The 14,696-nt window shown below is 50.1% G+C and overlaps 1 protein-coding gene across 1 annotated transcript in view; it reads left to right on the forward strand.

Moving 5' to 3' along the window:
• Positions 1–12,372: 12,372 nt before the first annotated feature.
• Positions 12,373–14,696, forward strand: part of TBX15 (T-box transcription factor 15) — an 80,133-nt gene continuing 77,809 nt past the window's right edge. The window contains exon 1 of the mRNA XM_081318435.1: positions 12,373–12,831. Coding sequence (XP_081174561.1) covers positions 12,630–12,831 — 202 coding nt within the window. The 5' untranslated portion in view covers positions 12,373–12,629. The remainder of the gene's footprint in view (positions 12,832–14,696) is intronic.

Below are 14,696 nucleotides of genomic sequence, written 5' to 3' on the forward strand. Positions count from 1 at the left end.
GACAGAAGTGGTTGGGGCTGGACAGGTCCCCCCAGAATGCTGGGCTAAGCAGGACGATCCACCCTAGATTACCACAAGTCCTGCATTTCTCCTTCAAATAGGTTTTTTTGGAGGCCTGCCATGGAGTCCATTGTCTGCAAAAGCACTAGAGGGCTTACACAGGGGAGGGGGTTGAACAACATTTGCAAATCTCTTTGAACTCCAGCAACTGTTGCCGCTCCACCCTATTTGGGGCTCCAGATGCACTGAGCGAGATACATGCTTTGATCTCCAAAAGCAGTCATTCCATGCCACTATTTTTATTTTCTAGCCAATAGTTGCATAAGTCAAGGTCTAATGGCAACCATGCAGGTATGAGGTCACTGCAGAGTTGGGTGGAGAGTTGAGGGGAGGGGGACAGAGAACCAGCCCTGCACTGGTCTTTCTTCCACCCCATCTGTGGAAGTATTCCTCCCTACACCTCCCCTCTTTCACAAAATCGAAATGGTTTCTCCCCATGAGCCTTTTTATTCCAACTGGACTGCTGTAGAATCAATGAACAACTAGTTTCTGGAAAGAAACTAGTTCAGCATGCAAAATTCCATGCTCTAGTGTTTAGGTTATCCATCATCCCTTCAAGAGATCCAAAATACCTTTCTGGATGAACAATGACTTGGCTGCCAAAGCCTAATAAAAAGAGAAAAAAAAATCTGGATTGTCAACTGAATGCAAAAAGTTCCCCCAACTTCGGAATTAAATATTGTTGCTAGATGTGCATTCCCTAATATATGTTAACCTGTAGTTTTTTAAAAAATAATATATTGTATGAAAACACTATATAAACAAAAGCAGAAATTTCAACCTCTAGCCTGATTGCAAACAGTCTGGGACTAACATATAATTAACTATTTATGTGTGTATCAAATATATTGTCAAGCAATATTTCATTCAATTCCTCAGTTGCCAGCCGGCAAAAGTGGAAGGCAGGGTTAACTTTCCTGCTCCCTCCTAGCAGAACTTCTCAAAATCCAAGTCCACACTGGGAAACTGTTGACTTTTTGGAGGCAGCTTTTTAGTGGCTATTAATGAACTGTAGGTTGTCTGATTTAGTCTAACTGCAAGACACTTGATTTAAAATCCTAATCATTATTTCCACATCATTTCTTTAAGGACATTTTCTGAAGAGCTTAATCAAGTTGTGTTCGAATTCTGCATTCTTAAGATACTAGTTTTGGAATTCAAATAAATTGCAACTTTAATTGGCAACAAGAAATAAGGCGCAGGAAAACAATATTTAATAGCAAAAATATTTTTTTCATGCAGGTTTTCAGTTAACAGTATGCTTACTATTGCATTAAAACTTCCTTTCGAAATACCCTTGCCCTAGGTCCAGAAAAATATCACATTGGCATCTGTTTAAATTTGTAGGAGAGGGTGCAGGTTTTAAATATTTTCACTTATTATGAGTGGAATGAAAAAATTCTCCACAAGCATAAAATAGGACCAATCTCAATCCAAACGTTAATACCATTTTAGCATTAAAAGAGTAACTTCCAAGAGTCTTATGTTTTTGATAGCTGCAATACTGCAAGAAAGTGTAGGTGACAACGGGCACTCATCTTTTCTCTGGGTCTGGAACTGCCACTAATAAAAATGCAGAAAAATAAATTGAATTCTACTTGCCTGCATGGAAGAATCTTGCTTAATTGCTTCGGATTAAAGCGTCCCAGTTCAATATTTAAAAGACCTGCACCCTCAAAGCACCAGAACATTTGCTAACGCAGCAAAGGAAGGGCAGGCAGGAAGATCCCGGGGACTAAACCAGGCCTATTCCTAAACAGGACTCTCCGTCGCCGTCAGTACCGCCACTTAAGGCGGGCAAGAGTCATTGTCTCTTCCCCTTTCCTTCCATCTGATCCCTTTGCGTCACCCATCGAAATCCGGCTACAGTCCTCCAGGCTAGATCGCTTCAAACAAACAAACAAACAAACGGAGGCGCCTGCCTTGTTGGATGAGCGCACACTTTACACCAGGCGTAGTTCAAGTTCGAAGGTTAAAATCCGGCATCGCCTTCCCGGAGGAGCGCATCAGCTGCGCCCAATGACTATTTTGGGTGCCTAAAAGCTGCTCTTCGACTCCGGACGATTGCCGAAGAGCGCAATCGCAGAACTTTTCCCGGCAGGTTGAGGCAGTTCCCTCCTCTCCCTTCTCCACGCAGGGGGATCCAGCCCTGAGGCTCAGGATCGAAAGGGGGGGGGGGGCAGCTGCTGGTTGTTTTCCCCGAGAATGAATTGTGTGGTTTTTGCAAACGGCGGGAGGCTGCCCTCGCTTGTGTGGCCTGTCCTCGCTTGGCGTCTCCAGCGCCCATTACTTCTTATAATCGCGGCAGCCCGTTTCACACCCCTTAAGTCGAGACGAAGAATGTCGTTCCTGGTGCCTTTACTCAAGAAATAAATCTCACCCACCTTCATCCCGAGTTGGCTTGCGAGGGAAGCAAACTCACAGAGCTCCGCTCACTAAAGTAATCCGGGGAAGGGACCTGCGATCTTAAGAGCGGGGGGGGGGTGTTATCTGCTCCGAGGTCTCGCCTTCACTAGGTGCTTTGGGCCTACTCAGTGCAAGAGATGGCGGGCTGGAGATTAAATTGGTCTGAATTCGCTCCGGCTTCTGGAGAGCTTTGCTTTGGTTTGCAGCCTCCAGCAGGTTCGACTCGTGGGGTTCCAGAAATGGTTTCTGCCTCCGGGGAACACAAAGCTATCTAGGTCAGGGGTAGGCAACCTCGGCTCTTTTATGACTCATGGACTTCAACTCCCAGAATTCCTGAGCCAGCTATGCTGGCTCAGGAATTCTGGGAGTTGAAGTCCATGAGTCATAAAAGAGCCGAGGTTGCCTACCCCTGATCTAGGTCCTTTAAGTTTAGCGCCTCACTGAAATCGCGGTCGGGAAGAATATTCCCAGCCCCGCCGCCACCCAAACTGTCTTGCGGAGACAAGGCAACATTTAAGAGAAATGCTCCAGCCTCCCGCAGAAGAGGGACGCCCGGCAGGCACGTGGCGCGCTGCTGCTCTAATGTTGACCTATCCATCAGCACAGAAATTAATCAGCGAGCAATCCAAAGGTCCGGACCCCGAAAGAAACTCTCCTCCCGAAGACTCTTTAAGGGCTGGGAGTTCGGCAAGGAAGTTTCTCGGCTCCCCTTCCTAGCAAGGGAGCTGCTGCCACAGAAACAACTTCTCGGGCGGCCGGGCCCCCAATTCACCACGTAGTGTTAGTCCTGGCCCTACTTATCTGGATCTGATGAACATCCTAACGCTCGCTTCCGTACTCGAGTAAAGTCCAAGTAAGATACCCGGGGGGGGGGGGCAGAGCGAAAAGGACGCCGTCAAGGAAAAAAAGGTATTTGGCGTATTGTATGGGGTCATGTAAGGCCGCTGGTTGCGAGAGGCCTGAGGAACAGCCGCCGGAACCTCTCGACGCCCCATTTAAGGCAATGTTTGACCTGGGCGGGTGGGCATTGCAGGCGGCGAGCTAGACAAGGAAGGGGGACTTTTTAGGGTCAAGGCGAGTGCCGGCGATCTTCTCCCGGCGCTCCTATGCATTTCTTCTGGCGGAAAAAGGCGTGGCCCAAGAGTGGCTTGCACGAAGAGAAGGAAATGAGCACCACCAGGAGATCACGACTCAGTCTACAACATGCCAAGATTTGCCAGCTGTTCTTTGCTGGAGGCGAAACCGATTGCTTCCGACAGGCTAGATTTCTACCTGCCACGGGCTCGTTTCGCACGCGACGGGAGGAGATCGATCCATCCGCTGCCTGCAGTCGCGCAGCGCACAAGAGCGGCGGCAGAGTCTTCGGGGCTTTCCTAAAGCAACTCGGCGCCTGAACCGGGAAGGAAGAAACCTGGCCGGAGCCACCGCACCCTGAAATAAAGCGAAGAGAAGTACCCGCGGCGGACGGGCAAAAAAGTCAAGATGGTGGTCAAACAGGGCGATCGAAGGTCCGCCTGTTGTTTCCCGCCCCGTCCCGGCTCCTGCCTGACCTCCCGCAGTCTTAAAAGCGAACCGAGAGATACTCGCCGCCTTTGCTCGAGACTCCTCTGCGCCCCTTCCAAGGGAAACTCGGGGCTGACCCGGTTCCCTGAGAACTGGCGGACCTGATTCAAATAGCCGAAGATCCTGGTTTGGCTTTCGGGTCAAAATATGTTTGGCAGCCGGAAAAGGCGATTAAGGAGGTCGAAGGAACCGGGTCCGCGGCTCCAGGCTTTCGCGCTCAAGGTGCTGGAAGAGGCGGCGGCGATCTCACCTTCCCGCGTCTTTCTGTGTTATTCGGACCTCTTGGGACAGGTCGGCAGAGGAGGCTGGGCGATGCTTTGAGCCGGGCTCAGGCCGCAGGCCCGTTTTAGCTGCCGGGGACGGAACAGAGTATCTTTCGAAGATCCCTCCGCCTTCCAGGAAAATAAGCCGCCGCCGCCGCGCGTCCCGCAGCTCTCGCCTGCCTCGGCCCCCACCGTTTCCGGAGGGCTGGTCGCCGGGCCTCCGGTTCTCAACTGCTAGGTATAATTCGCTGGGCCTCGCGTCTGGCTCTCCTTGAAAGGCCGCGCCGAAGTTTCCCCCGCGCCCTAGATGACGGCCTGCTGGGACAGTCAGAAAAGCCACTTGGCTCAAGCCGGCAGGGTGCCGGATTGATCTGGCGATAGGAAAACCAAGCAATACGGGGGAAACCGCGTTTTTTGGATTACAGAGATCCTAGCCCAAATTCGGCGGTTTTACTAATGACATTTTTACTGTAGGGGAAATAATTGGTAGAAAAACTCTTTGTTCTACGACAGTAATCTGCAAAACCTTTTTTTTAAAAAAAACCTAATGCTGTAAAGAAAACAAAGGCTGTATTTGCAAGAATATACACTGTGGACATCTTTAAATAATCTCTTCCCTCCAGAATCATACTCATATCTGCACACAAATAGTACCTTTAGTATTCAGAAGCAGGGAAAATACTTGCATGCCTGAGATTAAATTGGATTTAAAAAATCTCTGTTAAAATCCAGATTATACTCAAAAGCCTAAAGCCTACACCGGTGTTTTTTTTTGTCTTGTTTTTGCTTCAGCTTTCCATACCAGATATTTTTTTTACTTAGTAAAACCAGACGAGAAGCGCCCCTGTTCCTTAGCATCTTGTGCTTGTCTTCTCAATTTATCTTCTTGGAAGCAGATTTTTCTCAGTACAGTATGTAAACCCCCCCACCATCCGATGAGCCCATCTAAAACTGCATGTGGTTTACATTCATAGATGGTGCACTTTTACATGCCACACATTTTCTCTTGTTAGAACACGAAGGTGCAGTGGATTTTTAAACATTTCAGAACTGGAATTTCAACTGGAATTTTAGCTAAAGTGGGTTTCATTAATTTAGAAATGGAGATACAGTTAACAAAGTTCAGTTTCCCTATTAAATTATGGGGTTGAAGCCAAAACCCTTCTGTTAAGGTCCTCGAAGTTATTCTGGGATAAATTGTAGGGACAAAGGATTGAGTAGGCTGGCCGAAATCAGCCAGTGAGATGGCAAACTCCTTTGTTGTCTTTCTTTCCGACGGGCTAACCTGAAGAGGCACGACAGGCTCGAGAGACAAACTTTGAAATTGAGCCCCAAACTCTGGCTGGAAGAGCACAAACGAACTCCTGGCCCCATTTCCGCTCAATTTCGAAACATCTTCTTGGAAAGTTGCCGACCACCTTAAAATCTTGAGTTTTAGTGGAAGTATTTGGCAACGCCGGCGCGCTGGTGGTATTTCTGGCACTGGGAGACGGTCAACGAGGCTTCGGAAGTCAAAACACCGGCTTGCCGCACGAGGGCAGCAGAGACCTGAGGGAGGGAGCAAAAGCATTGCAATTTGGCCAAGGCGGAAAGGCACTTTTTTCTTTCCCCCCCCCCCCCCGGCGTTGCACGGCGTTTGTCTCCGAAAAACGGGTAGATTAACGTCGGACCTTTCTATTACGCTAAGTAAGCTTGTTCCCAAACGTGAAGAGGGTCCGAGGCGGATGCTCCGATCGGAGTTGTGCCGGGAAAGTTTCCGGCCTAAAGCTCTGGGCCGGGAAGTCTGACCCACTTTCCTTCCTCCGCATTAAGAGGCCACCTTTTCTTTTCCCGAGGGCGCTCGGGAGCCTCGAAGAGTACCAAACTTTAGCAGGTCCGAAGAGCTTCCGCGTCCTGCTGTAAAGCAGAACTCTTCCACGGTGTCTCCCGCCTCTCCCATCCCACCCCCGCGCTCTCTTCCCCTGCTTCTTGCCAGTCAAAAGCCGCCGCCCAGCCCGAGGAAGCGCAAACGCCGCGACTGCCCTGGTTCTGGCCCGGCCTCTCGTTTCCCACCTTTGCTCCTCTTGTCGGGCGTCTGAATTAAAGCGTGGCCAACCCTGGTTCTCTCTGCCACCCGAGGAACAGAGGTCCTGACCTGGAGAGGAAGGGGCAGCGCTGCAGATGTAACTGATTTCGGCCTGTCCCCCCGCGGTGACTGGCGTCAGCTAGCGCAGGGTTGGCGAGCATCGGAGTTAAATTGATAGAGACGCTCCGCGCTTTTTCTTGCTCGGCGACGAGGTGGAGAGAGGGAGAGCTGCAGAGAAGCCGCGTGTCTGAATGGGCAATGCAAAAGCCGGACCAGACTTGGAGGAAGCAGTTGCCGGGACTGGAGCGGAGTCGCATTGAAATCGCACAGAACCGGAACCATCATGTATCGCCAGAAGTGCTTGTCCGACGCTTCTAGGGATGATGGGCCTGTGGTCCAAGAAGAACTGAAAGGCCACTGAACCACAATCCTGCTCTGGAAATGCGGAGAGTGGCGGCAATCTAAGTTTCAAGCCTAAAGGGATTTGCCGACCTCCTTTTAAAAACACCTTTTGTGTGGGTTGCACCGATACTGAGATTCGCTGATGAAGATAAAAGAGAGTCCCAGAGAAGAAACTGAACTGGAGGTGGGGTGGGAAGAGTTCAGTTAGGCTACTTGTGCCTCTGTCATACTCTGAGCAATACAAGTACCTGCTCGGGAAATTGCTGAAGATGGGATGATGTGGCCTTGTGACATTTCACTGACACAGATCTGGAAAGGAATGCTTGTTCCAAAGGTCTTCTTCTCCGGTGGGAGACGAGAATGATCCTCCTATATTGGAGCCAAGCTAAAAAGTTAAGAGTCAAGCACTGGAAGCATCTTTCACCAAAGAACAGATCTCTTAGATCAGTAACCTGTTAAGTGAAAGCACCTGGGTTTGAGTCATAACTTGTAGCTAATTGGCCAGCTTTGAATCTAGAGGACCAGTTTCCAAGGAAAAATGCAGAGCTGCTGGAACAAAGCAGCCAGGATTGCTTTGAACACAATTTCCTGAGATGAAAGTGAAGATCATTTTGGCTCTATAGGAAATTTAACCTTTGATTGACAGAGGCTACATTAATGAAGGGTGTCTGAGTGACTTGGTCCCTGAATCCTCTTTTCCTACAGATATGCATGTCCTTTTATAAATTCCGGTCTAATTACATTTTGGACAATTTTTGGAAGGTTTACTTCTGAATTTGTGGAAACGAAAATATTGAGAAAAACCATCTTCAAATATTTTCTCAGCTTCCCATTTTTGGAGATTTGGGTTGTCTCAGAAGTAAAATGCAGACTTGCTAATGCAGGCTTGATGCTGAAACAGAGCATGTGATTGATAAAATTAGAGAACTCTGGTGATTGGATTGATTTTTTTTCCTTTTGTGAGAAGAAAAACCATATGTTTATGGATAGTTAGCTAAAAGAATAATTATAGGAAAAAGCATTTTGTATCATGTCCCTAGAGGCAAAAGCTCACATGTTATTGCAAACATCTGGCAGTGTTAAGGATGAGTGGCATGGGGTTGGATTAAAACTACATATTTTAATTTGGGGCAAAAGAGCAAGTGAAGAGAAACTCCCCCAAATCCTATCTTGTCCAAGGAAATCAGGAAGGGCAAAAGCCTACAAGAAATTCTCTTAGAAAGAAACTGGGGCAGTGCAAGCTGGGGGCGGGGAGGGGAGGGGGAGAGCCTGGTAGACTGAATAGCTCCATTTTGCAGTTGGTTTTACTGCAAGCTGTGAGCAAAAGACACCCTTTCTGCCCTATCCGAAACTGAGGGACGCTTGAGGTAACCAAAGGGTGTTTCCGTGGAAGGAGGCCATCACTCCTTCAGACCAGGTTCCTAGGCTCAGGAACCTCAGAGGGATCAGGGATCCACATGCTCAAGCAAAAGGAGTGCCCCCCCACCCCCGCCCTGGGCTTTACATCCCGATCAGCCCTTGGACAGTCCTGCCAAGCTTTTCCCAGCACAGCTTTCAGGCATCCTTCCAGACCCACCCAGCAACCCATTTGAAGAGCAAGAGGCCCTCGGAGAGTTTGGTGGACTTTCCCAGAGACCAAAATTACTTGCCCGGGTGCTGGGAGCACAGCAGCCCCACGCTAACTGGCTAATAATACCTGTGCCGAGAGGGGAGGGGGGGGATCAGTGGGTGGTGTTTTGTAAAGCTATGCCTGTTTTTTTTACAGTCCTCATGAATGCCCCCTTTTACTAGCCAGCAGGAGAAACTGACATACTTCCCATTCCCTGAGGTGGAAATTAATCTCTTTTGAACTAACGCTGGGCTTGGCTTTTCCAACCTCTTTAATGGCCATTTAGCAAAAAAGGCAATAACACGCCGGGCATCAGCGGATTTCCAGCTAACCCCAGAGGCTGAACGTGGCCAAGTGGCTGCCTCACGTCCCCAAGGCAGTGCGGCTCAGGAGTGGACCTTTCCTGTCCTCTAGGTCCGTCCACAATCCACATGCCTGCCCATTATAGAAAGCACAGATCCTGGCCCAGAGCAAAGCAGGGGCTGGATAAGCCAGTGCTCCTATGGGTCACCAGTCAGGCCTTGAGGAGTTCAAGGAAAGGTTTGGGATCTCAGTCTCTCAGAGCTGCAGCCTGGGCACCGGACAGAACAGGCAGAAGCATGTGCAGGAATGTTTGAGTGGCAGCCGTCAGTGACAGATCAGGGTCAAAAAGGTTCCTTCTGTCTGCAAAGGGCCACACCTGTGTGGTTGCAACACAGTGGGAAGAGAAATGACATTTAATCCGGCCTGAATACAGGCCACCATGTATAGGGGATGAGCCCTGCCCCAATCTAGGGAGAAACTCCAGTAGGACCCCAAGACACCAGCAAAGTGAATGGAGGTCCTTGCAGTGTTCACATTGCCTGACTTAAGCAGGGCTTCAGAAGGGAGGTTAGCCATGGGGAGCCTTCAGAGAAGCTCAGAGAAGAATGGTGTGGCTGATTGCATGAACTCTGATCCTGGTTATCAGCAGCCTGGCACATTCTCTGAAGGATGAATCTGGCTAAATGGCACAACTTTCATGAGTTACCCGAGGGGGCAACCATTTCTTTCACCCCTCTGATGAAGGGGTGAGATACCCTTTTGCCTTGAAACAGCAGCAGGAGGAGGAGGAGGGTGTAGGTAAATGATAGACTGGGGGAGAGGATCTTCCACGTATTTTAAATGATGTCTGCGAACAAATGAAACCTAACGAAGCCCAAGTCGCTTAAACGAAAGGGAGCATAGGGAGAGGAATGTTCCCTGGAGTTCTCCTGGGGAATTTGACTGGGGATGTTTTGTTCCTTTTAAGTGTCAAACAAGAATAGGGATCAGAGCTCTCTGTCTCTCTGAAAAATCTGACCTCCTCCTACTTTGTTCTAAAGGCAGGTGGCCAGGTACGTGTCATCTCCTTGGAAGCACCTTTGGCCACAGAGGGCCAGGCACATGAAACCTTATGTCTTCGTCTTAAGGTAACCGGGTGCAGTGCAAAGAGAATTGCAAGCCAGAGCACGGGTCCCTTCGGCACTCCCTCCTCTATCACCTCCAAACTTCCTGTGAACGTCTTCCAAGACGTAGCCACTCCATTGGTTAATACTTTGAAGCATAAGGGGAAAAAATTCCCTGTGAAGAATATATTCAGTATTCATTGAGCTCCCTAGGATTTACTCCTATAGTGTTCAAAACATTAAAAAAGATTCAACCGAACCCCCCCCCCACACACACACACCAAAAAAACCCCTCAAAGCATGCTTGCTTGCTGTTTTTGTTGCTTGATGGCAGCATATTAATATTGTCCTGAAATTAATATTCTATTTAACAAAGAAGACAATATCAAATGATTTTAAAAGAAAGAAAGCCTGGGTGGGAGAATTGGGGCTTACACCAGCTTTTTAAATTAAGCAAAATGGAAAGTAAAATCTTTTTAAAACCTGTATTTTATTTTTTTATGAGTCCGTTTCTTTCCCTCGTGAGAACAAAACCCGACACAGCACAGGCAACATCAACGAGGCAAAAAAGGCGCAAACCTGGAGGAATTAGGCGGGTATTCAATACGGCGCACCGCTTCAAGAACGGGGCAACGCCTTCCCGGCCGGGTTCCTAACCTGGTCCTCTATTGGGCTTTGCCTGTTTGAACGGATCCACACATTTCATGCGTGTGTTTGCGTGCGTGTGGATCCTGTAGAGAAAGAGCGACGCACCTTCTCCGGTGCCTTTGAAGCTTCGCAGAAGAGGAGGCGTGGGGGGGCCCGCTTCTTTCCTCCTGCACGCAGGCCTTGGAGCAGCCTTGCCAGGCGGCGGAGCGCGTCGCTGGCGTCCTCCGCGCCGCCGACACTTTTGCCGTGTTGCCGCTGGGTAAACGCGCTTCGCTTTGCAGCTTGCGGGCCATTCCCGTTTAGGTTCGCTTCATCTGCTCGTTTTCCTTCTGTGCAAAAACTAACCGCCTGCTTTTGTTGCTTCCCTTTTTCTTTTTATTTCTGGAAGCCAACGAATGCACAGGGTATATATATATATATATATATATATATATATATATATATATATATATATATATATATATATATATATATATATATATATATATATATATATATATATATATATATATATATATATATATATATATATATATATATATATATATATATATATATATATATATATATATATATATATATATATATATATATATATATATATATATATATGAATAAAACGCCAAAGCAAAGATAGTCAGGATTAGAAATTATATAGTGTTCGGGAGGAGCCTTCTATAGTCCTAACATACACTGGGGGGGGGGGAATCACAACTGGCTAGGGGGAATCGTGGATCCGGACAAAAGGCAGCGCCCCTCAACTGCAAGAAACAAGCCAAGCCGTGAATTCACCCAGTAAGTCCTGCAAATCTTGATAGGTAATTTGCTTATTTGGACATTGACTTTAGGATTTCAGATTTAATCCCTTATTTCTTAGCGAGCAGGGTCTAAAACAGAGTCGCCGGGAAGACTGCAGCAGAGCTAAATGGCCGCCCCAACTGTGCGTCTCGGTCTCCCACTATAATCAGTATCCCGTCCAAGTTGCTAGTTTGTTCCATCGTTAATCTGTGTTCTCTGGCCATTACAAATCGCGTTTATGGATGTGGCTCGATCGATAGGACTACGGGCATGAAGCATTTCCCGCATTTTATATACTGCGTTATATAGAATAAGGGAAGTCATGGTATAATCGGAGACATGGTGCTATTAAAGTCGCCATAGGGACACAATATTATACGTACAGTATACGATTTTTAAAAAAATTATTGCCTTGATTGCACAGGACATATATAGAAATGTGTTGGAGTATAGTCAAATGTTTACAGTGTTTCCTAAGGGTTCATGACTCTTTTCAGATTCTATCTTCCAAACGGCTAAATCGAAGTTTGGCTGGACTTTAACAAAATCTCTCTTTTCACCAAAGGAGTGCAGTATAAAACTCAAAGATAAGTCAAAGGTAAAACTCAATTTACAGATTTAAGTTATAGGGTACTGATTGTGGCAACTCCCACTTAGGAGTGGGACTTCAGAAAAGGTACTTTTTTCTCCAAGAATTTTCTTGGAGAAGCCGCTTTTCTACTTTATATATGTGATCCACCTATAAGCGGTGGGGGGGGGGAGCAGAAGGATAGTGTAACATTGTTAATCTTTTCTGCTTACGATCACAGACGCTGTAGAGTTCACTCCTAGCAGCTTCGCATATTTGGGAGGGGGTTTATGCGTGCTGCCAGGAGGCATCTGGGCCTGAGTGGAGGCTGGGCGCCCGCTGGCCGCCTTTTTAGAGCGGAGGGGGCGACCGGCTCCCCGCTCTGCAAGAGTTAAGGCCGCGGGCAGCCGGGAAGCCCGGGCGCTTGGCCCGCCCCTTCCTCATTGGCTCCCGCGACCGCTGTCTCCGGATTCGCCACCTTCTCATTGGGCAGCGACTCTTGACGGGCGCTCGCAGCCGGGACCAGGCGAGGGAGGAAAGAGGGGAAAAGTTCCCCAGGAGTTTGGATCAATCAGAGGGAGAGAGGGAAGAATCGCGCGGGGGGGGGGGGGAAGAGATGAAGCGCAGCCCGAGAGCGGGATTCTGAGCGGTGCCTTTCGGCCAGCCAACAACTCGGGACCCATGTAGCGCCCAGGCGGCCGCGGGACTCTCACGTCGGAACGGCCTCTCCGCTCTGCTTTCCTTCTCGGCCCGGCTTGCCGGCCCCGACCCGTCCTCTGCCAGCTCGGCGGCCGGCGGCGCGGCGGCCTTCTGGCTTCGGCACCCCCGCCGGGCGGCTAAGATGAGCGAAAGGAGGCGCTCGGCTGTGGCCCTCAGCTCGCGAGCGCACGCTTTCTCGGTGGAGGCCCTGATCGGCTCACACAAGAAGCGGAAGCTCCGCGACTGGGACGCCAAAGGCCTGGATTTGTCCATGGAGAGCCTCAGCCCCGACGGGCAGCTGCCGGACGCCGACGACCCTGCCCAGTGCCTGGACCTGAACCCCGGTGAGCGCGGCGCAAGGCGGGACGGGACGGGAGAGGCGGCGGGTGCCCGGCCCTTAGGGGGACCGGTGGCCGTAAGAGAAACTGGATCAGGCAGAGCTTAAACGCAGCTACCCGGGAGGTGGCCCTTCTACTGACAGCTGGGCTGCGCGGGCGGGGGGGGGGGGGAGGACTAGCTATCGAAGTGGAGCCTCAGCCAAGAAAGTGGTCCAGACAGCCGCGGCCTTTTTCTCGCTTTCCTTTCCAGACTGGCCGGTTCCCCTCCTTCCCCACCCCACCCCTCCCGCCTGTTACAGCGCACTTTTACATCAATAGAATGCAGGTCGGTTGGGGGGGGGGCTTATGGGAAGGCTGATTGGCCCCCTGGCGCAAGCAAATGTCCCCGGGGGTTTTCTCCGGAGGCGCCTTTCTCTTTCCCTGGCTTCTTCCGGGCGCGTCCAACAGCAGCCCCTGCCTTGCACGCTGGACAGGAATAGATCGGCTCCTAGCTATGAATAGCCCAGCCTCGAGGCAAACCTCACCTGGAATTAAAAGGGGCCCACCTCGGGGAAGGCCGCCGGCCACTTCCCCCAGTAGTGTGGGTCTGGGAAGGCAGGAAGGGGGAAAGAACAGGCGCAGAGAAATGCCCTAGGCGTGATCTCTGTCTGGGGAGAGCGCTCCGCAAGGCGCGCGTTTACAGCTTCGAGGAGGTTCAGCCGGGGACAAGGCGGTGGCCAGCAGTTGTCCCAAGTCTGCCAGGGTTCGCTGAATTGCAAGAGCTGAGAAGGCGCCGAGAGTGGCAGTCAAACCCCATTGCCATTTTCGGTGCCACCGTTGGGTTGCCAAAGCGCTCGGTCGGTGTCCAGCAGGATCGAACACCTCAATGGCAACGGGCAAGGCCGCTGGGGCAGTAGGGGATCCCGAACGGTCGGGAGTGGATGGCGGGGCTTTGCCATGGCCGAACTCTTCCCCTTTCTCTCCCCGCCCCCAAGCAACGTAATTTACTGTGGATCTCGAGATTCTTGTCGAAACGAAAATGCACAGATCCCCCTCGGCCCCCCCCCCCCCAGGAAGTTTCTTGGGATTCGCTGAACCGGGTGCGCGGAGAGGGTTTTGTTTCGTTTTCCTCCTTGCGCTTTTCAACCTGCTCTTTCTATCAAAGGCATTCAAAGGATAGAAAAACCGTCCGCTTTGAAAAGTTTGTTGGCTAAGCAGCTGCATAGGTTTTTCACTTTCGGTTTTAAGCAGGTTAACCTGAGGCTTTCCAGCACCTCTAATTTTCATGAGGACGGGTTTAAGACACACACGCGCACTCTTAAAAATGGGAAACCTCTTAAGAGATTAAATTAGAGCCAGAGGCCTGGCAGGTAATTTGCACACTCCTCTCCAGCTTCATGCTGGGGACCGGGGGTTGGGGTAGGGGGCTAAGAAGCGAAGGCACCTCAAAAGTTCGGCCGGTGAGCCGTTCTGTCGGCCTGGTCGCCTTTGGGTTTCGGAGGGTTTCTAGTACTCCCTGACAGTGCGCTGCTCTTGAGCAATGGACTCCGCCGCTGCCGTCCTGCCTGCCTCGCCGTTCCTCCTTTAAAGCAATCCCCGATGGCCCCGTGTCTCGCCCAAAACTTCCACCAGCGGAACTCCAGTTGAGTGGGTTGGGTTCTAAAGCCTAGCAGCCGGGCCTGTCTGTCTGTGTGTGCGTGGGTGGGTAGGGGGGTGGGTGCGCGCGCGCGCGTTTGTGATTTATTATTTTGCTTTGAAGACCGCCAGAGGATGGCGACGGGCAGGTTGGTCTTGCTCGAATAACCAGGACCAGTCCGTGCAATAGCAAGGTTCCAGTCAAACTTCGGTGCCATTTTCGTTGCCACCGTTGCCTTACGGCCTTCTTTCCTGCC

The sequence above is a fragment of the Vipera berus genome, assembly GCF_964194415.1.
Source record: "Vipera berus genome assembly, chromosome: 2".
In the NCBI taxonomy this organism is placed as follows: Eukaryota; Metazoa; Chordata; class Lepidosauria; order Squamata; family Viperidae; genus Vipera; species Vipera berus.